This window comes from Zonotrichia albicollis, chromosome 7, assembly GCF_047830755.1.
Source record: "Zonotrichia albicollis isolate bZonAlb1 chromosome 7, bZonAlb1.hap1, whole genome shotgun sequence".
NCBI classification, from domain to species: Eukaryota; Metazoa; Chordata; class Aves; order Passeriformes; family Passerellidae; genus Zonotrichia; species Zonotrichia albicollis.
Genome location: NC_133825.1, coordinates 34488620 through 34512436, shown reverse-complemented (window position 1 = coordinate 34512436; position 23817 = coordinate 34488620). Strand labels below are relative to the sequence as shown.

The 23817-nt window shown below is 37.2% G+C and overlaps 1 protein-coding gene across 1 annotated transcript in view; it reads right to left on the bottom strand.

Annotated features, from left to right (window-relative positions):
- Window positions 1-686: 686 nt before the first annotated feature.
- Window positions 687-23817, bottom strand: part of TNKS2 (tankyrase 2) — a 32648-nt gene continuing 9517 nt past the window's right edge. The window contains exons 8-27 of the mRNA XM_074544990.1: window positions 22599-22785; window positions 21546-21667; window positions 20960-21051; window positions 20792-20870; window positions 19693-19864; window positions 18965-19044; window positions 17857-18002; window positions 17283-17448; window positions 16779-16998; window positions 16272-16381; window positions 15374-15562; window positions 14356-14608; window positions 13662-13744; window positions 13102-13222; window positions 11066-11163; window positions 10349-10423; window positions 9271-9376; window positions 8484-8670; window positions 6969-7125; window positions 687-6672 (exon numbers count right to left, since the gene is read on the bottom strand). Of these exons, the coding sequence (XP_074401091.1) occupies window positions 6610-6672; window positions 6969-7125; window positions 8484-8670; window positions 9271-9376; window positions 10349-10423; window positions 11066-11163; window positions 13102-13222; window positions 13662-13744; window positions 14356-14608; window positions 15374-15562; window positions 16272-16381; window positions 16779-16998; window positions 17283-17448; window positions 17857-18002; window positions 18965-19044; window positions 19693-19864; window positions 20792-20870; window positions 20960-21051; window positions 21546-21667; window positions 22599-22785 (2706 nt within the window). The 3' untranslated portion in view covers window positions 687-6609. The remainder of the gene's footprint in view (window positions 6673-6968; window positions 7126-8483; window positions 8671-9270; window positions 9377-10348; window positions 10424-11065; window positions 11164-13101; window positions 13223-13661; window positions 13745-14355; window positions 14609-15373; window positions 15563-16271; window positions 16382-16778; window positions 16999-17282; window positions 17449-17856; window positions 18003-18964; window positions 19045-19692; window positions 19865-20791; window positions 20871-20959; window positions 21052-21545; window positions 21668-22598; window positions 22786-23817) is intronic.

Genomic DNA, 23817 nt, shown 5'->3' with positions numbered 1-23817 from the left:
TTTTGTTCAACTGCTTTACTGAACTAGAATTTCTGAGAGAGAGAAGTCTCAGAAGACAAAGAGGAGGCATACCTAAACCCAAGAGTTTATGGACTATTTTTATATGACTCCTTGGCTTTTAAAATTTGCCACAAGGTTCTCGTATCTCTTGCAAAGTACTGCCATGATTTCAGTATTTCTGCTGGACTATGTCCCTACAGCTGACACATGGCACTCACATGAATAAAACTATCGAAAACTTTAAAGCATGTCCCTGAATAAATATATTTACACTAAGTGTCAAATTTTCCTTCTAACTAAAACATTCCACTTAACTGCTCCAGGTCTGAAACTACTATTATTTCTTTCTGCATTTTATAAATATCTGTTCTTTTTATTAGTGTTTCCAAATTTATAATTGACTAAGAACACTTTAAATAATAGGTGGTATTTCAGAAGTGCATTGGAATATGGTTTAATATACAATTACATAAAAAAGCAGGTTTCCATATTTGTCCAGTCCTATCCATAATGGGTTATTTCCATTAGAATTCCCTTGGGACTTATCTGCTCTGTGCTAATATTGAGAATTGCTTGAAATGAGCTAGCTCATCATTCTGCCTCTCCACCTCATTTTGAGTCTGATTATACAAATGCCAAGAGGCTTTTAAAGCTGCCCAAAATGCTTACATGGCATATATACGTAGTATGTTGGATAGAAGGTTCACTGTAAGTTTTTTTTTTTTATTTCAGAAATTCAGCAATCTGACACACTGACAAAAAAGAGCAGTGTGTTTCTCTAATTTTTCCTCCTTATCAAGACACTTGGTGCCTTTCACTCTAATTTAGTGTGGATGATTTCCCTGACCTTGTGGTGTAACACTGACCTGATTTTCTGTTAATGTAGTTGCCACCACTCTGAGATGCTCAGTCAATTGCACCCACAACCCTGCTCCCTTCCTCTTTTTAAAACCTCATTTTTTTCTTAAGGTCTGTTCTGCACCTTCAGACATCCATCTCTCTAGTAATGTGCTAAATGGTTCTCCATTCAGAGATTTACTCCCAATAGGAGAATGTTTTCTTAAAACCTATCATTTTGCAGTTTCTAGTGCATTTTCACATTCCTAATCTTTTGAAATAAGCTTTAACATTACCTCATTTAGTTTGAAGTCAGATGTATTTCACTGTCTGATTACCTGGTTTAGAATCTTTGCATTAAAAAACACCTTTGGCACAATGTGCTTCAGGGGCCTCATGTCATTACTGGAACTATGCTGCTGTCTATACAAATTGCACTTATTTATGTGGGTTTTAATTATTTCTAAATCTTGAAGTTTTAGTACCCAACTGCTAAGTGGTTTTTTTTCCCTAAATACTGAATTAGACTTTGTTCAACAGAAACAAGTGCTCTAATGAATACTTATTATTCAAAGTAAACCTCTTTAATTTCAAATCTAATTAGTTTATCTCATGTTTGCTATGCTTCAGTAAAATACTTTCAAATAGGGAACTATGATAAGTCATCATATGCAGGTTTATTTATTTAAAGATGACACTTTTGCACTGCTTAGTAGCTAACTCTGTCATTAATTGAAACAATACTTAATGTGGCTGCTGTCAGCTTCTACTTTGACTAAAAAGCTATTAGATACAATATCCGCCTCAGCTGGGTCATAAATTTACATAGACTAATTGATTTACTGTTACTAATTTTTGCAACAAAATCAGTTTTTACCTTTCACAGAATCACAGAATCAGTATGATTGGAAAAGCCCTCGAAGATTGAGTCCAAACTATTTGCTTAATTTATTAACCTGCTTAATTTACTTACCAGCTTCTTTATCAGGCTAGTAAGAAATTCTATTTCTGTACACATCTATTGAGCTATGATGCGCACAGCCCCAGAAAATTGAATAGATTTCTTGTGAAAGAAATAAATATGAATTAATAAATTTATTGTGAAATAAGCTTCCAAATGCATTGCTGGCAAAGTTACCTTTTGAAGAGGAGCTGGACAGCACAAAGCCAGACATTTCTGGCCCTGACAAAAACTAGTTCCCAATCCACTTCACAGGCTACTTCTGTCAACTATTTAATATTAACCCTTCTTCACATGCACCACTCCAGCTCTGTACACAGTATTAGCAGGCGACACGAAGCCGCTTTTCCAACTATAAAAGGCCTCCATCACACATTCTTAGGCACTGGTGCATCTTCTTTTGCTCCTTAAACAATTCACATTTGCTTTACATGTTAAGGTCTGCAAATACTTCGTGGTCTTTTGAAAACTGCAAATGGTCCTACCTTAAAAACTCTGCTCGGAAGTGTTCCCCTGGCTGTGTCACTGCACATGTCAGGAGCCACCCCAATCACCTCAGGTGCCACTCAGGAAGACTCCAGCTGAAACACACTCATAAATGAACCAGCTTTATCAAGATTGCAGATGGAGAGATGGATCTCACCTCCACTTCCTTCGAATTTCCTGGCTGCATTAACATCCCCACCTTCCCAAATACATCCTACCACTATACAGAATCCAGGGGGTTTTCAGCTTGCCTCTGATAAATCAATGCTTCAAAACCAAAGTTTTGAAGATCTGTTGCGCATGACACTTGCCTTTGGTATTCAAACTCTATTTCTTTTCTTGCACACAGTTCACCAGGTCTAACATTAATGTTTTGAATTGGCTGCAAATTTTCCCCTTCTAAAACATGTGTTCTTCTCAAAAGGAGCCTCATAATGTCCATACATCAGTGTTTGTTTGCTTTTTTATGTCAAATGTAAATTGGGAAGCTGATATACACTGACTACTTTGGCCATTCCCAACAATTACATTTGTTATTCCTAACACGCCTTTTCAGTGGGTGTAGAATTTGCCTTTTTTTGCAGGTTACTATTTCTTCTATTCTCTCCTTTCTGTCTTCTCTCAGTTGCCATCCTTGCCCTTTTTATGGCAGAACTCTTCATCTTCAAACCAATCACCTACATGCTTTTTCTTTTGTGTCCTGCTCTGGCTGTCTGTAGCTCTTTCTGATCTAGTGAGCCACAGGGAGAGGGAAGAAAGCCCTTGATACTCTCAGAAGCAGCACTGCTTATGCTTGCTGCACTGGGACAGGAGGGACACACCTCCCCTCATGCCCTCACGGTCACAGCACCACCTCACCTCCTGCTGCAACTTAAGCACAGCTCCAAGAACCAGAGAGGGGCAGGCCTCAGCCAGCCTCACTGCCAGGTCACTGAAGGCAAGAAAGCAACCTTCAGCTCAATACCAATCAAGTCTCTATTTTTTAAACTGGAAGGCAGAAGGAAAGCCACCCACTCTTTCTTCCAGTGAAAGAGAAAACCCATTTTATTATATTAAGTTCAGGAGATGGGCCAAAGAAGGGGACATGGCTCCTAGGCTGCAGCACTCTCACTGACAATAATGTTCTACAAGAAAAAACACCTTCAAAACTTTTTTAAGTTTTTCTTTCAGAGACTGAGCAAGAGTATGTGTATGCACAGATACACATACATGGCTAATGAGCAAGTTCAGGGTAGAAAGGACAGTGGTAATTCCTTTATACACTCTGTCATTTGCATTCTAAATGAGTGCCAACATACCTCTGTAACATGCACTGTATACCTCTGTAACATGCACTGTACGGGTAATCAACTTTTTCAATTATATAAGAGTGTGGCTGATTTTTTTTTTGATTTCTAAGAACTAAAGTTTAACTTCTGATTAAGTTTTTTAATAAAAGATCCTAATATTTCCAATTTGGTTAGTTGCATAATTTCTTTTTATACTAATTATTTAATTAAACAAAACCAAATCTAATGCAAAATGGAAAGTTAATTTTTACAACCCAGACAGGTGGAATTTTCAAAAGCAATTTTATCAGAAGTTATGTTTCCAAGATCCTTTAAAGATTTTCATTACCCTTGATCTTAGAAAACATTTGCTGTTGTGCCCTCTAGTGCTCATGTCTATTTAAGTCTTATATACAAACCTGTTTTTGGAAACCTACCACCATATAAATGGTCCTATTGAAATAAAATTACTCACTTATTGCAATACTACCAGTGATCTAAACAGTTCCTTCTGTTGTTTCTCAGGTATGTATAACACCCATGCAGTTATCTGAAAGGTAAGACTCTTCAGGTTACTTTTCATTTTACCAAACCAATGTAAGCAAGTTTTCTTTCTCAGTTCTGGACCGTATAATGGAGTTTGAAGTGCACAAATTGTAGCTGACTTCTGGGTTTATTACTAAAACATTTTCACTACTAGCTAAAGCTGTTAGTTAGCCACATATAAAACTACAAGTTTTCACAGTATTTACAGGTTTTCATTCACATTAAAAGCTCTTCTACTTAATGCAATTAATTTTGCCTCCAGTGATGCAGTTTGTTACAGCATTGTGCATGCTTACATTTAAAACAATGGGTTAACATACTACATCTGTAATTACTCCCAAGCTACCAGAAAACCAGTGAATTAAATTTATTTAGTGTTAAATGGATATGGAATGTCATACAGTACATGTAAAGACACTTCAAGATGAGTAAAGCAGAACTAATTGCACAAGGGATTAAAGGTTCACCTCAACAGTCAGTATTATCAAATCATTACAGCTTCCATCTTCAGAGTGCAAGGTATGTCATGCAAAAAAACAGCTCAAAAAATCCCCAAACAGACAAAACCAACATTGTGGTACCACTTAAAATGCTATCATACCACAACATTTTACAAGACATTAGGTGATCATTCATATAGAATGAAGCATTTTAGCAATAACAAAAAAGTTTTAAACATAATTAACAGATTTTGCATGAACACAAATTCCAGCATTACTATACCTAAGGAACAGGCAACATGCTGGGAGAAAGTACCTAAAAATCAATGCCTTTTTTATTCATAGCCAATATTACCTTCTGCAAGAATTCTGCAATCTTATTCAGTTTCCTTACATAACCGGGTAAGGTTCAATACATTTTTACATAGAGCATAATCACATAACCACCACATCAGCAAGAGGATTTCATTATCTTGATCAGTTACTACATTTAAAACCATGGTAAAATAACATGCCCGGCAAACAAATTGTCTTCTGGGACAGTGTTCTGTATGTAGAAATATTAAACAACTAAAATATACTCCTACCCACTTTAACCCCAAGTAACTTATAATTTGTATTTACATATTTTTGAAATATGTAGGTAAAAACTGCAGATGGCAGGAAAGCAGAACACACAGAGAGCTATGACAGCGCTGACAGAGCGGGTGGCGCAGCCAGGAGCCCCCAGTGACACCTGGGCAGGGGCTGCACCTTCTGCACTCTTGCTCTGCCCAAGGGGCCTCAGCAGGGCTACCAAAGGCAGCAGCTGCTGTGGCAGGGCTGCTCCTCCCCTCCCAGCTGGCTGAGCTGGGAGCAGAAGGTGCAGCCCCAGCAGCTCCACTCAGCTGAAAGCAGACAAACACACCCCTACACACCTGCTTCAACCACAGCTTCAGTGTTAACATGGACGAGACACAGGAGATGAGAGGATGGCTTTTAACATTTCCACCTTGCAATGCTCTTATTCTGATTAATCTACCAAAACAGGTAGATTAATCTACCAAAAAAAGCATACAAAAAAGGCCAAGTTGTTTGCCCTCATATTAGGAATAAACTAACTTCCTGGCTTAAATGTAAGCAAGAGAAACTCAAGAAAGAACTTCTTGAGGTTAATTTTCCATCTAAATTCAAAGAAAATAATTTACTAAAACTGTAACTTGCAAGGTCTACTAGCCTTGAAGTGAGCATACAGGTTAACTATACCTATAGTTAAATAAAAAACTTCAGAAGGCATTTTACGGAAATAAAATATGCAACTCTAGGAAGTACGTGGAAAACCACTTTAGTATTTGTCTGGAACATTCTATTTTCATAGCCCATCATTCTCAGGAATGTATATTTCATAAATAAAAATACAGACCAAAAATTTGTGTATTCAATCTAAATACTGAATGTTGGATATTTCTCAGCCTCTTCAGATAAAATTTGCTTTCTCCCCCACAATTAAGTGATAAAACCTGAAAAAATTGACTTTTCAAATCTATCTTGCATGAGAAAACACAGATGAACAAACCAACATCTGGAAAGAACATTTTGTACAAGATTGCAGTTCTAAAACACTTATATTACAAAGCAATGTAAATAAATACCAGGCTAGTACAAAAGCTCTTATTTACAGTTTTACAAATGAAAACGTTTTCAGTGTAAATGCAGTGTTTTAAAGAACACAATATTAGTAAAATGAGTTCCTGTATAGACCGTTACAATTTCTGCTAGGTTTGAATGCAGTATTGTATAAAATCATTGTTTCAAGTTAATTTTTGTTTATAATTTAGTACAGCCAAACCCCAGTTTATGCCTGGAATGGTATCTGTTAAAGTGCTGAAAAAGAGGACATTTCTGAAATTTTAGAAAAACATACTGTACATTATTAAAGCTTTATCAAGTCAAAACTGGTGTATTTTGTTCACATTTGCTACCACACCACCTAGGAATGGGAAGTTTTTCAACAAGAAGTTGTTATTTTTGGGATGGCAGCCATTGCTATCTTCGCATCTGAAGTTTGATGGTTTCCCACAAGTAACTCGTCTTAAGCTTCAGTGGTGGCTTCAGGTTTCATAATCTGGTAAGTAATCAAGTATTCTGGATAAGCCTGGAAAAGTGACAAACACATTGTTTTTTACTATTTGATTCTCTGGATGAATTAATAATGTTTGTTAAGGAGGAGATAAAATTACCACCAAAGGACAAAAGGGCAAAACGCCAAAGGTAAAAATCCCTGGATCATTCAGGAAGCGTGCATCCTTTCACCTGCAACCCCAGCTGGAGTTTGTTTAAAAACAAAATCAAGCCCTAGCACCCACAAACCTAGGGAAAAAGCCCCCAATGCATGACATGCCTTGGAAAAGACAAAAGAGAGTCTATAAAACCAACCCAAAAGCTCTTTACCTGCTCTCCTCTGTAAATGACGTATTCTGCCAATGCCAGTCCGTTGACACTGGGCCGCCCGGTCACTGAGTGATGTCCTGGGGGAGAATGAGCCATTTTCATGGCACTGAACTGCAGGAAGGACTTGCCCAATGTTACACGACAGAACAGCAACTGCCTGTGTTGAAAGGGAAAAAGGACCATGAATGCACAATGCTTATGACTCTGAACCTTGAAGCCAATTCAGCTTTCATAGCTCATAAATTTCTCAGATTCTGTTCTGCTGAACAAAAGTTGCACTCACTTTGGGAAGCTCTAGTCCAAGGAAAGGGTTGATAGTAATATGGAAAAATGTTTATTTAAGTTACTGGAAACAGCATGTTTAACAATATACTCAGAGACTGCCACCACCTTTTCTTTGTTACTTATTTTAAAATTTTGGGCTTTTTAGGAAAAAGTTTTTTATCCCCTCCCCCCATTACTCATCCTGACAACATAATTCACAAGTGTTCTAATGTTAGATTTGTATCCAACAGCCAAGTCAACATCAAGGCCAAGGCAAACTCTAGGTCCATGCAAAACACCTCAGACTAGCATTTACCAGTTTGTAATGCTGTTTTCACTATTAAAAGACTCAACAAAGGCTCTTATTTCTGTACACATGTACCTACTGCAATGACAATGGAATCCTGGCATTTTTATCACCTCACTTTGCCAGAACTTTTGCTTTTCTCACTCTTTGCAGAAGACAAACTAAAAATCCCTTCTTATTCAAAACTTTAAAAGGCATGAAGAGACTCTGGCATCCTCTGTAACTCTGGAAGAAGATCCTCATTATTTGAGAGTCCCAGAAAAGAGTAAGCAACATGAAAAGGAGGAGAGACTCAAAGGAGGATCCTGGAAGGATAACTTTATCCTTGTATACCAATGTAAAAGATGATGTACACAAACACTAGATATTCTTCTGGCTGAAATGACTGCCACCACCAAAACGGACTCCATGACCTAAGAGTTTATTCTGAACTGATGGTGTTGCTAACAGATGTTCTTGTTGAAAAGTGGATTCAAGAACTCAGTTGGTGGCAGCACCCACAAATCCACATCTCTATTTCAGAATGTGAAAAAGCAGTGATGTGCGGTGAGTGCTGACTGTTACAAAGTACATCCTCCTCAAAGAAATACTGCATCTGAATATCTCTGAATTTCTCCTTCCTCTGTAACAGACAAAGAACTAAACTGTCAAACTGCCTCTTTCACATAAGCATCTAGCAGATCCTCTTCATTCTCTGGCTTCCTAAGTCTGATTTTTACATTAAGTTAAGGGCAAAGATGTGGTTAAATGCACTTAAGATGGTCGAAAGTTCTTTAGGACTTTGAAATGTCAAAGTTTTCTGAAAGTTTCTATTAGGCCCAGCACACAGAGAGTACTGAGAAAGTCTGGTTAGCAAGCAAACCTCTCTTCAGAGAGAAACTGCTGCATTGATAATCTAGGACTCAATATGCTAAAGAAAAATCAGATGCTTTCAAGGGACTTACCTGTGGCAAACATAGCAAGATCTATCTTTGTGGATTGGACATCCAGTGCCACCTCCAATTCCATACACATACTGATTGCTTTTGGAAGAATTTTCAGCAAAATAAATCCCAGCTCCAAACATGCCGCCTATATAGGCATGTCTCTCATCAAAGCCTTTGTGAATGATTGCATTCACAAACGGGGAACCTAAGAGAAAGGAAGTAAAACACTGAAAACACTTTTGTATGTGTCACAATTCAATCACTCGTTCCCAGTGTGTAGCCCTCCTTGTGAACATGCACTGTGAACTTTGCTCACCAGGACAAACTCTGTATTTGTGTCCAGGAAAGGCTTCAACTGGCTTTACCTTGCTAATGATAAGCTATCTTTGGAATGTTTAACAAAACTAAGTTATCAACTTATAAAACCAAGAAAACAAACAAAAAAAGTCCCACCCCAAAACAATCCTTAACAGAATAAAGTTTGACCTTTAATCATTTTGGTCATACAGCTGAAAAACAGACTCAAGGAGGCACACAACTTAACTTTCATTCATAATTACTGAAATGTTTTCACTCAGATCTTTGAAGTCTCCTTTGGGGAGAGACAAGGAGGTGCAAATTTCAGAAGAACAGTACATTGCATGCTATCATCCCTTGTGAAATACACAAACACTTGTTCATAAAAAACTCATGTAAAACCTGGAACCTACTTCCACTGAGGAAATTTACTTTGAGACAGGAGAAACCCTCCAATAAAGAGTGGTGCTGATGAAATAAGTTCATAAAGTACATTTCAAATTCTCACCATGAAACAGCATCCTTTCATTGGCATGGTTATGGTTCTCTTCAGAGACCTCTTTCCTTCTGTGTGTGTATCTTTCCCAGAGTTTTTTGTTGCACACTTTCTGAATCTGAAACAGTCAAAATGACACCAAAAATCTCAGTTCACTTCACTGGACAGATAATCTATAGCCACTACAGTACAGTTACACTGCCACTGCAATGAGAATATTTTTTCTTGGGACTCAATGAAACACAAATTGAGTTACCCTGCACAAACTGATTGTTGTTTTATGACAAGTAATAACTTTATACTTAAAAATCAATTCATTTTACAGAGCTCTGTGTTAATAATCCTTAAATTAAATATGCTCTAATTAAAATTTAACAGGTTCAGTCACAATTTTTCTTGATGCCAAATCACTAGTAAAAAGATCAATCAATAAATTAAGAAATGCCTTCCATGAAGATTTGTGAAGCACTTCTAAAAGAAAGTAAATTACATACTTCCTGCAGAGGTATGCTGGGCATTGCAAAATCTTGTGCATGCAGATATAGCACAGCAATTCCACTGCAACTTCAGTTAAGAATTAAACTTAGTAGCACTTACTTGCAAATCAAAATATTTATGATACTAATGAAAATTACCATTACTTCAGAAGGAAAGCCACATAAATACAAACCAAAATTCCATTAGATTATTTAAACTCATCTACTGCCTGTTTTTTTACACTTGTTTGATGTTAAATCAAGCCAAAATAAGAGTTCAAAAGTTGTGCCTTTCTTTATTCCCTTTCTTTTCTGCCTCAAAAGACACCCTCTTCTGTTTCTTATAAAACCTCCTGCCTTTTTCTTCAAAAATTCTCCAGTTTTCAGTGACATTTTTCTATGTCAATTTCTTCCTGACTATTAACTTATAAATAGCTTCTCCATATAAATTAAGTCTTTGAATTTCCCTGGAAAGTGATTTTTATCCTCTGCAGATCCCAGAATGGCACATCTTGTCACTTTATGGAACTCAAGTGTAGAACACTTTACAGATATGTTACTTTAAGACAAAGCCCCAAACGTGTAAAACCACTGGCCACAAAAAACTCAGGCACCTTTAAGATGTTGTATCTATTGAAGACTCCACCAGCATGTCCTCCATCTCTGTGCTCTCGGACAGTACTCTGCATCTGAAAATGGAGAATTTAAAGAGGATGACATTCCTGCAGAAGATCTCCAACACGTTTCCTTTACACAAGTCAAGTAACGAAAATAATGAATTATGTATTAACACAATGAAAAATCATAAGAGAAATTTTTAGGTGACTCGTTGTTAAGTAATGTCAGATTTTGTGAATACACATGAATATGTTTAATGATTAAAAAAAAAAACCAAAACAGTATTTTGACTGCTCCATGGTCTAGTCTTCAAACTGGAGAAGATTGTCACTAATCTCTTTAAAATTGTACTTGTTCAGAATTTTGCCTTGTGTGATTACGGCACTTTGGAGGAAGTGATGTAAAACTGTCTATGACAAACAGGCAATCAATTGGTAGCAGAGAACTTGTTATCTTGAAGATATTTGATATATGGTACAGGTTCTAAAAATACTACAAGCAATAATAATGTAAGAAAGAAAAAAGTTACAGACATCATGACCACAGGTTATAAGTGGTGCAGTCAAAGCTGGGAGTCTGAAGTATCCTTCTGCAGGTTTTACTTAAACTTAGTGATGTTTACTGCACAGTTAAACTGTCTAGCAATGCTTCCTTATCTGCTTCTTTAGCAGCAATAGCAAAAATACTGAGAGAATACAAAGAATGGCATTTACCTCTTCTTCTACAGACTGAAATTCCTTGTCTTCGGTGGAAAGGTCTATGAGAATAGTTCCACTAGCAGAAGTATTTAGAGTCAGGTATGGGTTCAGTCCTGTGAATGCAATAAAACACAGCAAAATGTATGTGAATCTAATAAAACAGAGTGTCAGAAACCACAACTGTTTTCTCTCATCTGTGGACACTGATCCTTGTCTCAGCAAGAATCATCATTTCAGATGCACTAACCCATTTATCCATGCTTAGCTCAGTATACTAATACACACAACAGGGGAAATACTTGTAAACACTGCTTACTTCAGAAGTCATTTCAACTCCAGGCAGTGACACAGTGAGCAACCAGTCCCTGTACAGTCCACAACTACTGGTGGCAGTGGCATCATGAATGGGAAGAGCAACCTGAAGCACTAATTTGGTAGGAGTATTTTTCCCATGGTCATGCACAGAGAACTGACAAAGAACTAAGTCTGTCAATCCAACATGCTTGAGCCTGGTATTGAAAGCTTAAAAGATACTGAATGTTTAAAAAAAAACTTCTCTATCTTTCCAAATATGAAAAAAATTGGAATTTTACACAGAATCCAATGTCAGTTTGCACTGGATAAACTGCAATCACAACTGGTAAGTAATGGGAGCGTAATTACTGGACACAAGAATATGAAGACTGTGTGTATCAAGTGTTTTTCCTGGCCATCTCTTTCCAGACAACTAACAAGTGGCCAGAATTAAACATTGGGTCTGCCATGAACTCTTTAAAAGGAATAATCTGGGGGAAGTGGAAATTACAGATTCATGCACAGTCTGGAGCCTCATGTTAGCAGTGTGCAACTGGAATAGTGCTCAGGAGAAACAAAGTGGCAAGAACCAAAATAAAGCTCATCCACTACTAACCTCAAAACAATGGTTATACTTCAGGAAGAGATGCCATATGTACAAATACACACATGTTCAAAAACACATCAGGCCTACTTAAAAGGCAAAGTATACAGTTAGTGGCTATGTAAACTTTGAACTCAAACAAGACACAAGGCCGAAATCACACCTTAAAACTAACTTTTATCCAAATTACTCATGAGTCTGTCCAGAAAGACCTGACAATTATGAGACAATTATTCAGATTCATTTAAATACTTCATTATCAGGAAAATAATTACCTTAGGGTTGGTTCTTACTGTTTTAAGGAGCAAAAAGTAATTTAGAGCTTGGGATAGTGACTCATTACTATGGACTGAAAATTTCAGAATGAGATTTCACAAATGGTGAATCAGGAAGGGAGAAAATCCTACCAATTCTAATTTATTTCATTTCTGTGAAACATAGCAATACAACAGTAAGTGATATTTCAAGGAGTCAAAGAAGAAAAACAGATTTGGAGGGTTTTATTTGCCTTCTCTGCAGCCATAGTTAAATGAAGCATACTGAATGATGATGAATTCACAACTGCTGGGACTGTGCTGGTATCAAGAGTCCTGCACAACTAAAGAGGCTTTAGCAGTAATTTCAATGCAAACTAAAGCTGTTGAAAAAAGCAATTAGGTTAATTTTGGTTCACTGAAAGCACACCAACTCTATTTTTAAAGAAAAGTGTAAGAATTTCAGCTGCTCTCTGAGTGAGCAGACAGCATTCTGTGGCAGGACCCAACAAACAGGACATAACAGGCCTGAACTTGTCAACAGAATGTGCTCTGCCCGTCAGAGTGCTCTGATGAAGATAAATATTCCCTATGTCAAGGAGCTTATGAGCATTTTGCACTAAGTCAACACTCTACTTATATAAACAAAAAAGAGTAACCACAGAGAAAAAAAATAAAGCAGAGAACTGAAAGGCAAGATTCACAGTAATTCACAGCATAAATACAAGTACCCAAGTTTCCAGTCAGAAGACATTCTTACCATTTAAAGTGCCATTTTCTAGGTCAGGTTTTATTACCAATTCTTTTTTAATGAGATACAATTTGGAATAACATAAGTAATTAATAAAAATTGATTATGTAAAGGCAGTATTACGTGATAATTCAAAATAAGCATATACCTTGTTGTCCAGAAATAAGTCTTTCAACTCCTTTGATGATTTTATGCCTATGGCCATAAGCATTAATGCCAATCTCCTTCAATTCTTTGTGTCCCATTTCAACCAATACGTCCAATGTTATCTATAATGAAAGCAAGACCATGTTTTTTGTACCAGAACAAATGCCAGTGACAGTGAAAATATATCTTACAATAGCTGTGAGAAAAAGCAAGTGTGAAAAGAACAGGAACATCAGAGGCGTCACTGTATTATTTTTGTATTTTACTTTTACTCAACTGCTTTCTTCTAACTTTTTGTCTTAAGTAAACATGCTACAAACTACAAACTGTAACTTGCATTGGTTGCAAGTGTTATATATATGTTAATATATACACATCTATTTTAAGATACATTTTTTTAATATAGCAATTAAAAATCCAGTTACAGTCCTCTCCTTCACCCCACTCATTCTGACTGTCACACATTGAAAATCTGTCTTATTACATTATACTAATATACAGTTACTATTTATTCCATTGCTTTCTAGCTCAGACTATGAGGAAATAAATACAACCACTTACCTGCTCTCTCTCAAATATGTCAATTAGATGTTCAAGGCCAAGGTTCCGCACAAACTGATTAATGCTAAAATCTACACCTGAAACTGGGTAAGAAGAAAAACATAATGTACATTCACACCTGTATTGTAAAATAAGGCATACACATCTGTCTGTGGCAACAATGAGAGAGGCAGGAATTCCTGGTCTTTTGCAGATGTAGGTTAAATATTAAATATCACTAATCAGTAGCAACTAATCTGCTCTTCTACCTCCCTAAGAGCAGTCTTTGCCACAGAACAAGGCAACCAGCTACCAGAAATGCACATTACTACAGAAAATGTATTGACAAGTAAAATGTCATAGAAGTAACCTTTTTAAGATACTTTGATCTAAGAACAGCCTCTTAAAAACCACATAAAGTTTGAAGTAAAATACTGCTTGGTATGCAGCCAAATTTCATTTGACTTCTCTTTTAAAACACAATTCACCATATTGGTTCTGTTCAGAAAAAAAAAAAAAAAAACCAGCTCTGTAAGGGGAAAACAGTAAAATCTTATACTGCAAAACCTTCAGACTTCTGTTCCTCATTAATGACATCATAAGGAATCTAACTATTGTGTATGCTATAATACCTCGATGAATGTATGGGAAACTTCACACCTTTGTGTTCTTTTCACCAGTTAAGAAACGCTATTCCCTCCTGAGAAAGCCTCACCTTCTTTTTTCTCCAGAACAGCAGCTCCCTCTGCACAGTTTGTACCAACAACAGAGGGAAGTTCAGAAAAACTACCAGACAAGTTGTCAAGACTACTTGCAGCAGACAGACTGGATGGACTGGATGGAACAGAAGAGAGGGAATCAGCTGCAGAGCCGGTAGTCTGAGACACACTTATAACCTGAGGCTTGTAGCAAGTCGGTAAGGCAGAAGGAGGCATTGCTGCAGTCAGTAACGCACTGACATCGTCTGCCTAAAGAGCAGAAACAACTCATTAAAACAGAGAAACACTTCTGCACAAGATTTTTTCCTAGAATGCACTATCATTATATGAGATTTCGTAAGTACACTGCAAAATAATACTGGGAAAATATACATTTTACAGTGCAGCTTACAAACGGCCTTTTCTGCCAAAAGCATACATAAAATTGCAAAATGTCTTTTTTTTAATGTAAATTATGTAAAAGGTGTAAAAAGGTAAAGACTTCAGTATTTCTAAAAAAAATGTAAGGGCAGTTAAACAGAATTAACTTGCTATGACAGAAGCTTCTACTGGCAACCAGAATTTATGAAACAAAATAATTTCTCTAAGTGTAGTTTGGATTACATTATAATACTTAGAAAGAACACCCCAAGAACTTAACAGACAGATAATTTCTTACATTTATGCTGCTACAAGGTTTACTTATATTTTATTGTCACAATTTTTGTATTAGTCAAACTGTAAGCCCTGAACTCAAAGCATCACATTACAACCATTAATCCATTTTGTTAGCATTCTGAGGTTTTTTCACCCCCAGTCCATACTGAAATAAGATGCCTAAAGCAAGAAATTATTTAAGGAGAGTTTATAAAGCTCTATTGACTTCTCTTGCCAGGCACATACAAACCCCACAGAAACCACAGTATTTTTGATTGTGCATAAGTGGTTGCATTACTGTTTTTTTAAAGGATAGTTTAAAATGAGGTGTCACACATAAATAAGTACGGATTTCCCAAGAGGAGCCCCATCACTTACAGTGACCAGGTCCAATGGTGTTTGTCCTTCTTGGTTTTTCAGAGTAGGATCAGCCCCATGTGCCAGTAACAAGGCACAGAGCTGAGTCCTTCCTTTCTGGGCTGCTTCATGAAGTGGTGTGAAAGCCCATTTGTCTGTAGCATTCACACATGCATTGTATTTTATAAGTAAAGCTGCTACATCAACATGCTGGAAAAGTGAAAAACACCTGTTAAATTCCAAGGTACCACAGTGTACTAAAATAATTCAGAACTATTACTGTTATTTCTCTGTAATCAGAATAATTCTGAATGTTCTTAGAATTCATTTAATTATGATTTTAGAAAGTATTAAAGCTAGGTGTTTTCTTCCTCACCAATGACATATCAGCAAAAAGATAAGTAAGATTTGTTCTTTTGTGAAAAAAGGATAGAGTAAAATAAAATTCCAAATCCAGAGGAATCTGAAGGAAAAAAAGCCTGATTCTGAACTTCCAGTTTGGAAAGTTCTCCAACTGTTTTAGTTAAAGAGTTGATTCAAGGACAAAGATACAGGAAGTTCACAAAAACAACTGCTGTCTCAACAGCATTCGTATCAGTGAAAGTGAGATCTTCCTGATAAAATCTGATTGGCACAGGTAAGGAAAGGCATTTTACAGAACACCTTTCAGCCTGCTGGCTTTTTAGGCATTCATGGTCAGAAATTAACCATGGTTAGAATTTAGCCATTCGTGACTTTACAAGTTTATGAGTCTTTACCTACAACATAAGCTGTGATCTAATTATTCATTCTATGTGTTACAAATAAGATTACACTATAGCTCAACAGCAAAAGCCTTCTACAGAGGCTCAAAATGCTGTCAATGAAATGTATCATTTAAAAAAAATAAATGAAGTCTCGGGAAGTTTGAGCTATTTACCCCGTAAGATGCTGCATTATGCAGAGGAATCAAGCCTCCTTTATCCTGTGCATTCACATCTGCTCCATGCTGCAACAAGTATTCTGCAACCTCCAAATTATTGTAACCAGCTGGAATTGCAGAAAGACAGAACGAATAGAATTACAACACCACCCCCAACAGGCTGTGGAGAAGTTAATAATTAACGTAAATTACTTGAAAGTAAATTAAATTGTCAGTCCCACTGAAGACAGTGCAATACCTATTATGAAGGACAGCATTACCTTAAGAGTATTTGGTATTAAAACCTGACAATAAACAATAAAAGACCCTCTCTGGCTAGACAGAACAGGAAAATAATTATAGAGTTTGAAACGCAACCCAAAATTAATAAGCATAAGAATCTATTTTTTTTAAAGAAAAGGAACAGAATCCTCCTGCTTGAGGCTACACTACAACTTGTGTAGACATAGAAAGTTCAGGCACAGCAGTTAGAAACCAATCAAACTAGTTCACTAGAGCACTGACCTGCTAAATGTAGCGGTGTAGAATGCCGTCCCTGTGTGTCCCGACAGTTGACATTGTCAGGTGAACAGAGCTTTTTTACTCGAGCCAAACAACCTTTCTTTGCAGCATCTAGGAGAGCTGCATCTCCTCTAAGCAGGTCTTGAATATCAGTATCACCATCTTTAACAAGGTCCAGAGGAGTATTTCCGTCCCTGTTTTTCTTTGTAGGGTCAGCTCCATGCTGTGCACACCAAAAACAGGTGGTAAGTATATTAGTAGAATAAACATGATGCATCTTAGGCATCTAATGCCTTGTTGAGCAAGTATTCTGACACATACTGGAATCCTGCAGAGAGCCTTCCATTTACTGTGGGAAAAAGGCCAACACAGGTATACTAACAGTATCCCTTTTACTAAAAACATTTAACTACAATAATTTAGAAACCACAAATCAATTTCTGAAACTTAAATGGACTTTGAAAGTGAACAAGAAAGAAATGTACCTCCATCCAGCATATGTAATACCTGTAACAGGAGTTTGCAAATCTCGTATTTTCCTTTTGCTGCAGCTTCATGCAAGGGAGTGAATTTCCACAAGTCAGCTACGTTGACAACAGCACCATGTTTAACCAACAGCTCTGCGACTTCATAGTGACCGTATGAGCAGGCGTTATGTAAAGGGACAAGTCCTCTGGAAACAATTAGAAGAAGAGAAAAAGTCTCTTTAAAAACAGGGTGTTTTTTCAAGAACAATATAAACTTAAAACAAAATGCATCTTTGACCATATCAAACCATATCAAATTATATCCCTACCCCCCCAACAGTCTAATACAGTAGGAACACCTACTGCAGTAAAAACTTAATCAGCAGGGCACTAAAGAGAAGTAAAAGCACAATGCCAGAGAAATTCTTGATGCTCTAATATTAAGTACTGCAAAATGCTTTTGGATAGTCTTAACATCTTCACTCTAAGAGAAGTTTCCATGAAAATAAAAATATGTCTTAAGAAAAATGGGATGCTTATCAGTTAGCAAAATTCAAAAGCTGACAGATATGACCAATTACAATTGCCAAGAAAATATATATTCAAGCATTTACCCCTTATCTTTTGCATGTACATCAGCTCCATGCTGAAGAAGATACTCCACAACAGATACTCTGTTGTATCCAGCTGCAAAATGAAGTGGTGTAGACTGACGTCCTTCAATATCTCTGCAGTTCACACTCTGGACTGTACACAGCTTCTGTGAATTTCCCCAAACAAAACATGTGACTATATTAGTGTTGACACTTCTAATTTAGTCACAGAATATTGTTATACACATCTAATTTTGCACAACTGCTTTCAATAAAAAAACAGTATTTTTACAGTCTTTACTTTTTACAGATTTAATCCTGAGGAAAAAATCCACCTGCCCCCATATCCACACCTATGACTTTCATTAATGCTTTTTATATAAGGCATCTGGAGGTGATGAATATTGTACTCTGCAATCTGTAATAATTGTGCAATACAAAGGATTTAGGATTGATCATAATTCTAAAGCAGTCAGTGAAGGATTGGTTGATTGCTTGCTTTGAGAAATTATACACTGGCATATAATTCTGTGCTACTTTGGCTGGGGTGCAGTTAATTTTCTTCACAGTGGCTGGTATGGGGCTGTGTTTTGGATTTGTGCTGCACACAGGGCTGATAACAGAGGTGGTGTTGTCATTGCTGAGCAGGGCTCAGACAGAGCCAAGGCCTTTCGTGCTGCCACGCTGGCCAGGAGGCCGGGAGAGACACAGCCAGGACAGGTGACCCCAACTGACCAAAGGGCTGCTCCAGAGCAGATGGCATCATGCTCAGTCCATAAGTGGGGGAACAAGGAGGAAAGGAGGAGACATTTGGAGTGATGGAGTTTGTCTTCTGAAGTCACTGTTATCCAAGATGGGGCCCTGCTCTCCTGGGGATGGCTGAACACCTGCCTGCCCATGGGAAGTAGTGAAATAACTCCTTGCTCTGCTTTGCTTCTGTGTGTGGCTTTTGTTTTCTCTATTAAGGTGCCTTAATCTCAGCCCATGAGTTTTCCAGCTTTTACCCTTCTGATTCTCTTCTGATCCTGCTGGGGGGAAATTGACCAAGCATCTGTGTGGGGCTCGGTTGCTGGCAGAGGTTAAACCATGACAAATTCCCTCTTCTTTTTAAGGAGAGGTTTAAGCTTACTTTTACGGTATCCACATCTCCAGCCTTTGCAGCCTCCAGCAACTGTCGATCTGCATCAGAATTACCTAATGGGATACCTTCTGCAAAATAAATGAGATTGCATCACAGGTAAGTGTAGGCAGTTGAAGAAATTTGTTAAGACAGGAAATAACTTGAGTTTTTTAAAAGGGAAATCCTTGAAATACAGTTAACTAATTACCGACAAGTTTTGTCTCTGTTTACTATCTACAACAACAGCTGCTAGAGCTAATGGTGTTTAACCATCAGCTAATGGGAAGTTAACTTCAGCAGCAGGCTTCCTGTATGTTTTGGAATATTGTGGAACCAACAAAGCATTCTTATTTCTGTTTCAGAATTAGACCAGATCAAGCTTATGTATGCATTATAATGTCCAAACCTTACTCTTGAAAATCCACCTACACTGTTGCCTCCACTCACAAATGCAAATCAAACATTTTGTGTTTTAGAAGCTCATTTTCTACTTTCAAGATTCCCCCTACCCTATGTCAGGATTTTAATAAAATTATTCCAGGTGACTATACCCCAAATCTTCATATCTGATTATTCAGACAGTAAATGATATTGTTAAGCAGGAAGTAAAACATCACCTAGTACAGTCTTTCATAGAACATTTTGTTTTTGTTGACTAGTCTTCACTATTATTTGGCAGCACTTGGAACAGCAACTAACACAAAGCACCTCGGTGGATGCTGAATAACCCAGCATACCTTGTAGTAGCTGTTGCACACTTTCAGTCCCCATTTGTAAGGCGGTAAAGCCCTGCAGAGACACGATGGAAGGATCACATCCAGAACTCAGCAGCAACCTGCATGTCTGAAGATGACCACAATGTGCTGCTCTATGAAGAGAGGTCTGGCCAAGATTATCTAATGCATTAACCTAAAAAATAACACAGACAAGAAATACCACCATCAAGTTGGTATTAAGATATTTTCATTGCTGACTGGGAACATTTCACAAGTAGCATCCTTACTCTAATAAAAAGAACATTTTTAGTATATTTCCAAAGGTGATGACATTTCAAACAAAAACAGTTCATAATGTAGCCCCCTTTTAGAGGTATGGGAATAATGCACTGCATTTTTACCATAAACAGGAGTAATTCACTATTTTGCTCCTTGCAGTACAAACTTCAATGCTAACATGCAGAACAGCTTCTACCTTGCATTGGCTTACAGTGGTTTCTCAGACTGAGGGCTTCCTATCTGTTGGTTCAAAGTGTATTCAACAATTTAAAACTCTGCACCTAAACCCTACTTTTATTCCCTACTCTTCCTCTGTTTTTTGAAAACTTCATACAGTCAGGCTACAATCAAATTTCTGTGAGAGAGATTCAACTCAGTCTTGGAGGGTTCAAGCACTAGAGTCTCTCCACATTTTCTTTCTGTGGAAGTTTGAACTAAATACTGTATTATGAATTAACATTTTGTTTTAATTTTACTTTTTACTGCATACATCAGCATGTAAAGTCTGTCACACAGCTCAGTTTAGCTTCTTGCTGTTCATATACACCCCTCACTTTTTTTTCTCATGTATTCCATTATTCCTGCTGGACAATGAAACACTGAATAAGACACTTTGAAAGTTTTCCAATCCCAGAGAGAAGTACGTCCTCACTTCTTAAAAACAGGACCAAACCAATGATGATTCTGTAATGTACAGGGCTGTACTGATGGATTGATGGCCTGTAGCTGAAGTCTCCAAATCTAGAACCTTCCAAAACAAATTATTTTACAAAAACTTCCACTCTCATGGTGTGAAAACCTGTATAGTACATGAATGTCAACAGAAGTATGATACTCATACCTTAGCTTCATGTTTCACAACTACTTCAACAACATCATTATGAGCTTTTTCTGATGCCACATGCAGAGGAGTCAAGAAGCTTAAAAACAAAAAAAAAGAATAATTCAAAATGTGTTTTGCAAAATCTTCTAAACAAAAAGTTAAGACCATTCATTTGTAACCACTCACTCTTTTGTTTTTTCATTGATATTGGCTCCTTTCCTCAGCAGCAATTCACATACTTGTTTCCTCTTAGGATATGGAGATGCAGCAGCACAGTGCTGTAAACATGAAAAAGTTTACAATTAACAACCAGCTAATAATATCCAGGTTTTGCTGATCAGTAGGCAGTTAAGAGCTGGTGGCATACAAAGACAACAGAAAAAAATCCCCAAAACCTGCAGACACTTATTAACTTGGAAGATTCCACGTGGGCTTTTGGATTTATTCTGGTGTTTTCAAGAACCCCCCTTTCTAATAACTGCTGGAAACCATCAAAACAAAGCTAGCACATATAGCTTGCCGTTGCTTAAGGTAAGACTATTCTACAAAACCCAGTCATTTAGACAATCTAACAGGCCTAAATAATTTATGTTAGTCTTAACATCAAGAACAAAATATCAGTCAGTGTTATTTGCTTAGCTAGACACTGTGTGTTCCAGGTTGGTCTGAATTACAGCACTTGACACTGCAGTATTTATTGCTAAACTATTACCTAGTGTGCTTAGGTTAGTCACAATATATACAAAGGCATTAATAGATCCTGAGATATTACCAATGCTGTCTCATGTGTCTGAGGATGCTTGAAGTTCACTGTTTCCAAAGAAAGATGTTTCTTTATACGAGCTACATCTGATTCTCTCGCAGCCTGCAGCAGTGAGTGACCTTTGAATTCATCTTAAAAAACAAAGAAATACATAGCAGAGAGTTACACTCCTTGGCTCAAGAAGGATCAAGAGAATTTCTTCTTTCAGTTGAAAAAAAGGAAATTAATTGTATTCAGCAGACCATGGAGCACACATTTCCAAGTCTGACTCAAGCTATTACATCAATTGACAGAACTTGTTAGTTAAGTCAAAACACTACACAACTTTGGCTTTGTTTCTAAACCAAAGCCAGACACATCCAAACTGGCTGCACAAGATCTGTTTCACTCACCTCTCTGTAGGTTCTACTGTTCACACAGCTACTAACTCAGGCATATAAAAATCTCTACTTCTGACCTATTTCTGGAAAATAATTTCTAGATGCTTTCATGCAGCCTAGTGTAGCATTTACTGACAATTTTTGTAAATATCCCAGAAAGTTATTGTTTCAACTACTCAAGGACAGAATCTGAGTTCACTCTTTTCACTCTTCCAGTTTGTTGGACAAAAATCAATGCCCTTCATCAGTTTTTTTCAACTTTCAGTGATTGTGGCACACTCAAATGTATTCAGCATTCTAAACAGTTACTCTTTTCTTCAAAGAAAAAACTGTGGAATAAAATTTAATATTTCAACACTCTTGATGCAATGACAGGAACAAGTACAGGATATGAAAGTGTACTGGCAAGGTCATGAGGGAAAGCATTTAATAGGGGAAAAGCTACAAAACCCATCACAACCACTTGACTATAAAACTGACAGTAAAAATATTTTAAATGCTTTCATTCAGAAAAATATAGCAGTTTCAAATTATAAACAGTGAAATATACTGTGTTAACACTGCACAATTACGGTTAAAGCATAAGCATGTTCCAAATCTGGTTTCTGGCAGGTCACTGCCTAGGGAATCCAATGACACATTACAAGCTGTAACTGCAGAACTGATCCCACTTGATACTCACATGCTAATCGTTCTTTTAACTGGGGCGTTGGAGCCAAATCAATGGTGCTTTTGTTGTGACAGTTCAACAGTGTTGGGTCAGCACCATAACTTAACAAAAGAGAACATACTTCCACCCTGTTCTTAGAAGCTGCTTCATGCAGAGGGGTGAATTGCCACAGATCCATTGCATTCACACATGCTCCATGCTTGAAAGGGAAAGGGGTAAAAAAAGATGCAATCAAAACCAGGACGTTAGAAAAAGACTATGTTATTAGTTTTAATACAGTAGACTGTTAAAATAAAAATCAATGCTTATATGCAAACTGTTTCCAAGACACTAATTTTCAATCTAACACAACATTTCAGCACATTGTGGTTTTTAATCACCTGGTGTCCCACAGGTACAATCAAAGAATCCAAAGGCTAGCTAGTCTTTTCAGGCTTTTTTCAGAAAGGAAAGGAGCTCTGCTACAGGTCAAATCAGAGAAAGAGAAATATTCACATTCTCCAAATCACCTGTGAACAAGCTCTGGTTCTCTGCAGCTCTAGAAAATATCCAGAGTGACCAGATGCACTAAGATAAATACATGTTCTGTGAATAACCCCCAAGACATGAATGCCACGGTATCTCAACTGAGATGGGCACTCAATTTTAATTCAAAACATTTACGTACAAGATTCTGTAAGTAATACTCCTGGATGAGTAATGTATGTGTAATTCTTCTCCAGTAACATTTTGATTATACTTCAAGTTCAGTCTATAAGCAAGTACATGCTCTTAGCCACTGCTTCTCTAAAAGATGTATAGCTTTGCAAAAAGTAATTCAGAATTTCCTAGAGCAGAAATCCAATACAGAACACAACTCTAGCTAAATCGTTAAGACACACAGTAGTGTATAGCCAAAAGCTCATTTGTGGGGCTGTGTCTAGGACCACCACTGTAAAAATTCACTTTACAACTGGCCCCTGAAGTAAAAAAAATCGTGACTATTTATATTTACTGCAATGTAAGTTTATTTCAATAGGTTCTTTTGCAAAATTTTTTGCTAAACAAGTAGAAAGATGCACAGAATTAGTGGGGGACTGAAACACACATAGCAGAACAAGAGCTATTCTCTGAGCAGCCAAATGCCTGGAGTTAGACAACAGAATACTCTCCGTTGTTATAACAATCTTGATTTGCTGTGGCAGCTGAGAATAGGCACAGCTCAAAACTCCTTTGGTGGAGTACACATATC